The sequence below is a fragment of the Dunckerocampus dactyliophorus genome, chromosome 18 (assembly GCF_027744805.1).
Source record: "Dunckerocampus dactyliophorus isolate RoL2022-P2 chromosome 18, RoL_Ddac_1.1, whole genome shotgun sequence".
In the NCBI taxonomy this organism is placed as follows: domain Eukaryota; kingdom Metazoa; phylum Chordata; class Actinopteri; order Syngnathiformes; family Syngnathidae; genus Dunckerocampus; species Dunckerocampus dactyliophorus.
The window spans coordinates 13,575,234-13,585,422 of record NC_072836.1 but is presented as its reverse complement, the minus strand read 5'-3'; the positions used below and the strand labels follow the sequence as shown (position 1 = coordinate 13,585,422).

General features: G+C 40.7%; 1 protein-coding gene across 2 annotated transcripts; it reads right to left on the bottom strand.

Moving 5' to 3' along the window:
- Positions 1-708: 708 nt before the first annotated feature.
- prmt1 (protein arginine methyltransferase 1) lies at positions 709-9,809 on the bottom strand. Of its 2 annotated transcripts, none has more exons than XM_054760581.1 (10): positions 9,655-9,809; positions 7,756-7,851; positions 7,518-7,673; positions 7,368-7,431; positions 7,137-7,279; positions 6,870-6,957; positions 4,835-4,950; positions 4,584-4,734; positions 2,816-2,937; positions 709-1,802 (listed from the first exon to the last, which is right to left on the bottom strand). In XM_054760581.1, the coding sequence occupies exons 1-10, from the start codon at positions 9,775-9,777 to the stop codon at positions 1,719-1,721; spliced, it is 1,143 nt and encodes a 380-aa protein (XP_054616556.1). In that variant the 5' UTR covers positions 9,778-9,809; the 3' UTR covers positions 709-1,718. The 2 variants fall into 2 exon arrangements, with proteins under 2 accessions (XP_054616556.1, XP_054616558.1); XM_054760583.1 differs by having other exon boundaries at positions 7,756-7,842; positions 9,655-9,796.
- Positions 9,810-10,189: the final 380 nt, after the last annotated feature.

Genomic DNA, 10,189 nt, shown 5'->3' with positions numbered 1-10,189 from the left:
CACCCATGTGCTAGTGCCACAGGGCTGGCGTAAGTGATGCGCACCTCCCCTTTCAAACCCTCCAGCAGTGGTCCCCAACCCGGTACCGGGCCGCACAGAAAGAAAAGATAACTTCCATTATTTCCTTTTTTTCGTTTTATTTTGAAAAGTGGCCGGATTCTGTTACATCCGTCTCACTTGACGCATGTCCATTGTGCGTGTGCTAACTTTCTCTCACCGCACAGATAGACTACTACTGTATTTTTAGCATTTTCCTTTACCTCATATTTGGTGTCAAATGCTGATACTATGTGGAAATGCATAAAGGTAAGTTTTGATGACTTATTGAGTGCTAATGTGCACATTTGTCTCAAGTTAATTCATGCTAGCACACTGCCTTTTGCCACACACGTCAAACAGCAATTTAATAATCTCTCTGGAAAAACTTGGCTGGAACTTGAACTGGTGGATAGTGGGTCGGCATTCATTTTGTGCTTTTAATTTGATGTTATTCATGTCTTAGTTCTACACAATGCATAAGAAATTAGATCGCTATAATGTACGACTCATAAGTGCCAAAAATCTAAATGTTGTTTCAGTTGCCATTAAAAGGACGCCAAACAACTAGTGATCGAAACTACTCAACTCAGCCCCCGCAGAAGAGCTATAACAGGATCAAGATGCTGTCAGAAGATGCACGCCACCAGGAAAACACCATACAAGACTATAGCTGATGCAAAAAAAAGTTTAATTTACAGTTTTAGTTTTACTATAAAAAAAAAAGCAGCAAAGAAAAAAAACAAAATACAAAACAGAAAGTCAGTGTGGTGAGCCACGTCTGCCGAGTGCCAACAGTTGTATTTCAGTTCAGATCAACTCAAAGAGCTTCAAGACACGAAATGACGAACGTGTATGAGAACATACGAGCTCCGAGGGCGCACATGTGGAGCTGTGCAAAACAGCGAGAACCAGGCAGTCTTTCTTCTTTCAGGCCCAGCAGTGAACACTTGCATTATGAAAACACTAAAAAGATCCACTTTGGATGTTGACATTTGGTTCAAAATAGTTTGACCTGGTAAAAAGCAAAAATTTGGGAGCTCAGACGTGATGGCGATGGGCGCTTGACACCACACAAGGACAGAACCTACTTGACATGACCTACTGTCACCATTATGGGACAAAGAGTACAGGGTAGCTCTTTTGGCATTGACTAACATGAGATTTTTTTTTTTTTTTTTTAAATCTCAAATGTCAGCTTGTCCAGAAGGCAGACCCTCTTAACTCGGAGTGCGGATTATCAGTTTGGGCTTAATACTAGTTAGTTTAAAGGCTGAACACAACTTAGGCTGCAACAGCTTTCTACAAAGAAAACCAACAACCCACACGGCTACAGCTTTTAACACAGTCCAAAGAAATAGAGGGCAGTATACCACGTGACTCTCTAAGCAGAAATGTCACAGGGGGCTGTTTGTGTCTAAGGGTCTTGCATGTGCAAAGAACAAGAAGACAAAGTGAACCCATGGAGACGGTCACAAACACAATGTTGACTACTGCACAATGGGTCCTACTGCCGTCTCACTCCCCCAAAAACTTGAAAAACCTTAAATATGAGTAGTATTTGAGCAAGAAATTGACAAAAAAAAATCTTTAAAATGTTGCTGCAGGGGAGCATTTTAACGGTTTCAACACTCCAAGTCGGCCTTTAAAGACAAACTATACACAGGGAGCTAGAGTGGCCTCTAACGCATCCTGTACTCTGACGTCTTGGACACCTCACACAGTTGACCCTTGAAGTCGATGTCAACAGTGAAGTCCAGGTCTCTCTGCAGAAAACATTCACATCAAGTTGTAAAATTAGTAGTAGTTACCCTTGCAATATACATTTTACTTATTCTTATTTCCTTGGGAGAAAATTGGTGACCTGTGTTCTGGAAGATTACGTGTTGCTAGAGGTTCTACTATTAGTGGTTGAGTCTTTCATTTTTACATGTGCAGTATTAAGGGGGTTTAAATTTAAATTACAGAACATTTTTTGTACACCATACAAATGTGCTCTATAATGTCAAAGGGAGACATTTATTCCGATTAAAAAAAAATAATTGAACCGTGGACCCCGTTTATGTAGTCGACATCACCAAAATGCCAACTAGTACGGATGCTCTGATTCAGGTTTCATGCCGCCGATTCCGATCATCCATGAGTGAAATTGGCCGATACTGATCACATGGATAATTACAACTTTTTCAATTTATTTACGATGAGTGCTATTGGCCAGGAGTGCCGTATAAAGGGGGAAAAGTCAGACTGCCAAGGGGCACAAAAAAATAGGTAATTACTAATAAAATTAGCAATTGATCCCTTTTTTCGCCCCCCCCCCAAAAAAATGACCGATCAGAGCATCCCTAGAAGCTAGTCATTGCTTGCACATTTACTTGTGACTTTCAGAAGAGACATGTACTTGTAGAATAGGCGGTAAAGGATTTTTTTTTAACAGTTTTCCTCCATTTGTGCATATTTTTATTTTATACATTCTTCTGCTTTTATACCCTAACAGAGTTACTGCAGTAATTTCATTGTGTGTCTTGACTACAATGCTTTCATATAAAAAAAAAAAAAGGCACAAATCTTTCTTCCAGAGGTTAACAATAACAAAAAGGTTTCTCACAGTATCCAACCATGACAGCAGCTTTAAGGACTGTTTCTAACATCAAGGATGACGTGTTGCAAAATTCATGCTACAGATAACAAGCAATTAGTCAGCTAATGCACGACTAAATCAGACCGGCTTTCCTTAAAAATCTTAATCACAGTGGCCGTTTGAAGAGGTGACACTTACGTTGTTCTTGACGTTTGGCTTCATGCTGATGGTGCCCAAGATCTCTTCTCCAATCTTGACAGTCAGGTAATCGTCCAAGTAGAAGACTGTCTGCTTCCAGTGAGTGTAGGGAGACTCTGGGCCTGGGTGGGGACAATTTTCATCAAAGTGGCTGTTCTAAACTGATCCTTTATAGGCTTAAATATAAAATGACTCATGACACTGGCATTGTCACAGGATGGCGGGCCCATAATAAATGCAAGCGCGGTTGTAACTGCGGCCTGATGACCAGGACACATGCTAGACTGTCACTCCAATTATATCCATCATCTCCCATTATTAGGGATGTCAAGTTACACAAGACAATACGCTATATTGGGTTCACGAGAAAAGACATTTTAACGTTACTTTTAAGAAAACTACAATGACAAAATATAGTACTAGACAAAGACTTTAATTTAACCGAAAACAATGTAAACATGTAGACACATCTTGAAATGTTTAATAACTTTGCATGCATGATGCTTTAACTTAAACTTTTTTTCTACAAATTGGGGGAAAAACTAAGTTTAAATAATGATTGCAATTGTAGCTGCTAATACTAATCATTTATGCTGGTGTAGTTATGTAAAGACATGTAAAATAGATTGTAGTTTGATTAGCTTTATGCTTTATAAGATCACATGATGCATAGCGTGTCACACCAGGAAGTAGTAAATTTCCAAAATACAGTAGCTGTACTGCATGTTTTGATGAAGTCGTATGGAGCTATTATGTTTTGATCTGAAAAATCTTAAGTAACTTTGACCAAATGTAGAATTACTACAGCATCTGCTTTGACATTAACATTGTGGCAGAAGCAGAAAAGAAAAAAGGAAAAAAAAAAAACACGCCAAGAGCAAGTTTGGATTGTACAGTTTACAGTGTGCGTAGAGCACTTAAATGTGCTGTTCCAATCTTGCCTCGCGTACTGCCACTTCCATATTACATGCATTATCATTCACAGTAGTGAAGCCACGGTTCAGTCTGATAGACTTTTGGCTGCCCCGGCACAGCTTTTCTTGTGAGACCCCCCATTCATTATATTACATTAGTGGCAAGTACCTATACAGTTTAAAATAAGTTAAACAAGTGCATGAGCCATATTGTTGATCTTAAACCTGGATTATGCTTCTAAGCATTCAGATTGCTAGCACGCTTAATAGCGATCCAACAATTACAAGACAGGGAGCTGGAGGATTATTGGAGCTAAATCTAATCGGTGTTACAACAGTCACTATAATTTAAAAATATGTTGATCTAAAATCTGAAGACATCAGAATCAAGCTAAGCAGAAGTGCTTGGAGGGGGAGGAATGAGCTGGCGTGGCATGGCGGTGGCATCTCGACGCAGCAGCATTATCCGGGCTTTGTTAGTGACAAAATTAGACATTTTTAAAAAGGGGGGTCTCAACTACTCTGGGTTTTTCCATAAGTCACAGGTTGAGAGCTACTGTAAAGTGTGTGTGCGTATATAAATACGTCAGTGTCGAGCTCACAGCAACAATCCATACATGTACTGTATATCCATACATACGTACGTATCTTTAAGCAACACGCTTTTGTGACTGCAACATGCAGAGCTGATCATACAGTTTGTTGATCTGACAGTCTGACACCCTGCAATGGCTTCTTACACTCTTGCTTTAGTTTCTTGAAGTTTTCATACATTTTGCTCACCCAGATGGTCTGATATTCTTCTGCAGACTCTTTACATTGAGAAGAAATTTGGTGCTTAATTGCACACTTACTGGTGGAAAAGCCGGTCCTCTTGTGACAGCGGGTGAACTCAATGTTGAAGTAGGTAACAAGCGCATGGATGTAGTCATTCTTCTTCACTTGCAGGCAGAAGGGTGACGTAAACGTCAAGTCATCTGGCTTCACAGTATAGATGTCCACCTCCTGTACATAAGACAAGTTGTTGGACTCTGATGTGAAGTAAAGAGTCAACACTACCAACAAACCAGACCTGCACAGATAGTTTTACTCATCAGTTACACACCTTGATGAGGCAAGCGCTTGTGACCAGCTGCTTAGGGTCCACTACATCAACCAGGGGTTCCTTAATCGCCACTTCCTTGATGCACGACATGTCAAATCCATACACATTCTCCCACCCTGTAACACAAGGAACACATGAGATGGACAGTTTGAAGAGTTAAATGCACACATTTTCATTACTGCCATAGTTTGTTCCCTCCATGTTTTCACACTTCTCACAATGTAATTGTTGGCTAAGCTGTAGCTCTGAAACACTAAGGGGCGTGTGGGTTTCTCTACAAGGAAGAGGATGCTCTCCAACTTCTAGTTGTGGTCAGTAACATTTGAATGAGTTTAAATGACATCTGCTTTGGCTCTTGTTGAGGTGGTGCTCAAAAGCGCACGCGCGCAAAAAAAAAAAAGGCTACTCATAGAATGGAGTAAATAGTGATTGCTTGCGTTGACTGACTTTGTACATCTTGTGGATGGTTTTTCTTCACTTACCGAAACAATTTTTCGGTTAAATATTTGTAGCAACGAGGCACATTACTTTATCCACCGCAGTCCATTATGAATACCAATTGTTAAAATACAATCTTTCTACCAAACAGGGATGTACTCAGGCATCATGCCACGTATTAACACTGGATTCTTCTAGATAGAATGTCGTGCCAATTATTTTATCCATACACTTTAAAAAATTGAATTTCAGCTTCTGTAGCATGACAGTGTCTCCTTGTTTGTGCCCCCATCCCGCAGACAGTCGTCTTCTCTTGTGAATTTAATGTTGAGGGCTGAGCCATTAGTCGTCCACGTAGATCGGCGCATGCGGAAACTGCCAGCTCGATGGGAGCAGGTTTCCTGTAGCTCAGTAGCTTGGGTCTGTGACTGGCAGGACTTTTGCCTGGAGTTGTGGGGTTTGAACTCCACTATTCTTATTCCAGTGTTGTGATACATTCATTGATTTGTGGCGGCCTGGCACAAATAGATTTGGCTACCTGATTGTCCTTGCTCATAAACACATTATAATGGGACTGTCTGGAACACAGCTAAACACACATCACACACACCCGGTCTGCCAGACGGTAAGATGATACGACGGTAAGGGATCAAATTAGCGACATTGTCGCTATATTTAGTGGGTAATCAGCCTTTAAATACCATTTCATATTTAGTGACAAATCTAGAGACTTTTGAGGCTAAGACAGAGGCCATCAAAAGGATGAGATGTGACTTGCTAACTGGTTGAGCGTGGCAAAGGGAGAGATGTGTGTTCACGTTCAAGGACATGAAAGTTTTTCTATTTCACATGTGTCATGCATGTTTTCTCTCCAACCAGTTTCTTCAGCAGGTGATGTAATTGATAAGCTGCTTCTCTCAAACTGAAGGTGGTGTTGATCATTAAAATCACCTGCTTTCATGACCGGCTGGAAAGAACACCTGCATTGTCTCGGCCCTCCATGGCATGACTTTGACACCCCTGGTCTATTTGGTGGATTTATTACACTGTGGAAACGTTTGAGGAAGTTGTGTAGGTTTCACTTTTTGCGAGTCATAGCATACGTATAACTGGTGAGTTCAAAGATCGCTGAACAAAGTGCCAAATCTTAACGCTTGACAAGAACCAATGAAACAAAAAACATGGGCCTTCCAACAGAGACTGACACAGAAGCACGTATCGCTCTTCTCAATGAGCAAAGGGTTCTGATGTGGGGCCCCTACCCCATCTCAAAGCACCCTCATATGTCGCCGTCTTGTGAAATTTAAAAAAAGTATAAAAAGCAGCAGATTTGTTGGGCTTTTCATGTTTTTTTTACTCACTTTGTCTCACACAGCGCTCATTACAATTACATGCAAATGCATCCTGGCCAATTACACAACAGCATCATTACGCCCACACCCCAAATAGATTGCAGTCCTGTTAGTAGAATGCGTTCCCAAAACGATAGTGTGTGGACAGACTTTTCTTTTAAAGTACTCATGCATTTGAACGAACTATTTCATTGCTACTAACTGCACTCATTCGTCAAAGTTGAAACAGGTGAATAACTACTCACAGTGGATTTTGTAGTCCTTGTACTGCCTGTCTTCAATGGCAGTCACGTAAAGAGTTGCCCTGTCTGGGAAAATGAGTCCATCTGGCTTCTGTTATGGCACAAGGGGGGGGGGGATTCGGGATAAGTCAGCTGATGTTGACAGAGCATCAAGTGATAGTATTAAAAAAGAACACAAATACATCACTGAGTTGCTAATCGTTTGGATCCTAACAAGTGCGATGGACTGCAAATTTAGCTGTATTGCCAATGTTTTTCTCTTGAACATACCAGCCATTTGTCCCGGGCATAGATGACTGTATTGAGCATGGACTCGTAGAAGAGGCAGTAGCCCATCCACTCGGATATGATAATATCTACTCCATCCACAGGAAGGTCCACCTCCTCCACCTTTCCTTTAATGATGGTCACCACTGAAGATTTAAAAACAAAAAACACAATTTAAAATTTCCTCCCTTTGGAATTATCAATGGAATGTCATGGTTGTAATCATTCACTCACCATCATCCAGCTTGTTGGCCTTCACTATTTTCACAGCGTAGTCCGAGATGCTGCTGCACTCGATCTATATAGAAATAGACAAAAGAGAAAAACGTTCCCAAGTTATGGTGCCGGGGATGCCAGCAAATGTGGTGTGTCAGACAAACGTACCCCTATAACTTTCTTGGCTCCAGCCTTTGCAGCAAACATGCAGAGGATGCCTGTCCCACTGCCCACATCCAGCACCACCTTATCTTTAAAAAGATGCTTGTTGTGGAACATTGAGTTGCGGTAGGTCAGAGTCCGGACCTCGTCTTTTAGCATCTCCTACAACATTTACCAGAAAGCTTAATACCTTGCGACAGAAGAGGACAACTGCACTTGTACATACAAAAAAGTTCATTTTTACCTCATGGATGCCAAAGTGAGCATAGGAGTCAAAGTAATAATCCTTCGATGTCATGTCTTCAGCAGCAGGCTTTGCTGAGCTCTCTCCCTGAGAAACCTCAACAAAAAGATGCACAATTACAATCCGTGTCTAACACAAACCAATTCAAATGTAAAACTTTGTGTAGTGGCGCATCATTGGAAGACAGAGGGTCTTTGCGCATTAATGTCCGTTCTGTTTTACCGTACCAGTTTGTAGCACGTCATCTTTAAACAACTTTTTTTTAATGAACCCTGAAAGAAAATGTGTAGAATATACTTTCAGCTATATCGTCTACTATCTAACCTACAAAATGAGCTAATGAGTGTAAATTTCTTCCTATCATCCATTTATATTAGTCAAATGCCCATCCTTATACAGATGTCACAATGAGGGGCTGCACGGTAGCCGAGTGGTTCGCATGTTGGCCACAGTCAGGAGGTGTGCATGTTCTCCCCGTGTGTGCGTGGGTTTTCTCCAGGTACTCCGGTTTCCTCCCACATTCCAAAAACATGCATGTTAGGTTAATTGGTGACTCTAAATTGTCTATAGGTATGAATGTGGGTGTGAATGATTGTCTATACTGTATGAAATCTGTCATGGAAACTATCCGAGTAATTTATAAATCGCAAGGTATGCTGGGTGACTTCCTGTTGGGATAGCGTGTGTGTGAGATTAGTGTTTAAGCATCTATTTCAATACCTGTATAGCCCGTGTTGTGCAGTTACATTGTGTTACTTGTTATTTTTGGTTGCACTGTGAGTGAGGTAGGCATTTGGTTTGTGCGGGTAAGTATAAATATCAATCTGATTCAGTGCACATAAAGAACAACTCAAGCAAGTTAAGTTTCTCCGACTACTGTCTGCGAAACTCAAGCTATACCAATGTAAGGGAAACGGGATGGGTTTTCTAACATTAGACCACCCAATTATGGCAATTATAAGCATAAAATTGTGGATTCTCCCACAAATAAATACTAATGTTTACAGTGGGAAACCCCATTATCTCAGTGGTTTCTGGATGGTTCTATTAAAATTTTCTTTCATATCAATCTTAACATCCAAAGACGTGATAAGCTTATTATGTCAGTATATTTTTTATATCGCACTATCAATGTTTGAACTCGTTAAGATGTGCTACAAATGTCAGCAACTATACAATGTGCAATGTAAAGGTTAACAAAGGATGGCGCACATGGTAAAAGTACTGCGATGTGATCTTGGCCTTCTCTTGGATATAATCACAAATACTGACTGAAACGACACACTAAACTAAATATACGAACGGCCATCTCACCAACGTGAGTATTTTATGTACAGTGCATTTACAGTTTGGTCAACACTCTGTGGTAGCTTGACCACACTGTTACAATGGCGTCTGTGCGACTAATTAGCCGGTCATCAATGAACGATAGGGGATAAAAAGCTCCAACTTATTACACACGACCCTGAAAAACCCAAACACGATGCATGACGTACTTCAGCAACGAAGCATATCATTTTATAACAGCGAACGCAGAAGAATGACTCAACATAGATGACTGATGCTAACTAGCTAAGAAGCTAACATGCTGGTTCCCACGCGGTCTTGACTGAAGCTACCAAACCCAAAAGCGGGTTTAGGAGAACGTTCCATTCGCATACTGGAACTTGACAATACGGCGGTTCAAATATCAATACGAAAGCGTATATTTGTCGAACATAGAGGTTAGAAGTAGAGTTAAAATGGATGAATCATTTGATGCGTAATGTGGTAACAGAAGACCGAACCGCGACAATAAAAAACGTCTCTGTGCCGAGTAAGATATGTTTGCAAATAATAAAAAAAATGTACATAATCCGTTAGTAGTATTCTCAATTTCAATAATACTAATAACCATACCTCCATCCTCTCTGCTGGGGCCGCCATTTCGATCCGCTGCCTTACTGCGCGAGCTCCAACAGACTTGAGTTTTCCTTGCGCCGCCAAAGAAAGCCTGCTTCCGCTCTTCTTCGTACCTTGCATCTCGACTGACACTAAGTGCTTGCGTTGCACTATCGCCCCCTTTGTTTAGGGAAATGAACTACAGAAGGTCATGAACAGTCACAATATGGTGGGTGTGGACTACAAGTATTATCACAGTGCGTGCTTTTCCGTTGTCGCTGTTTTTTAAACTTCAAACACTTTATTTAGCCCCGAGAGGCAATTTAAAAAACACAACGAGCAGCGTAGGGAAAAAAACAAGACAAGAACAAATTAAACATCAAACAATAAAAATACACAAATTATGCAATTTTAAAAAATTGTGCAACTCGCTTTTATTACTTTAATGGAAACGGTAATGGGTTTGGTTTACTTCGAACATGCATAACATGGTTAAGGTTAAGTACATCACATGTTTACATTTACATAAATTCAACATGTCTGAAAAGGAGTA

What these genes read in the sequence shown, in the direction of transcription:
- prmt1 (XM_054760581.1), bottom strand. Translation starts at nt 9,777, where the DNA reads ATGCAAGGTACGAAGAAGAGCGGAAGCAGGCTTTCTTTGGCGGCGCAA. An exon ending in GGCCAACAAGCTGGATGATG is followed by an intron (nt 7,280 to 7,367) that starts GTGAGTGAATGA and finishes TTAAATCTTCAG; the next exon opens with TGGTGACCATCATTAAAGGA. An exon ending in CAAGGACTACAAAATCCACT is followed by an intron (nt 4,951 to 6,869) that starts GTGAGTAGTTAT and finishes CTTGTGTTACAG; the next exon opens with GGTGGGAGAATGTGTATGGA.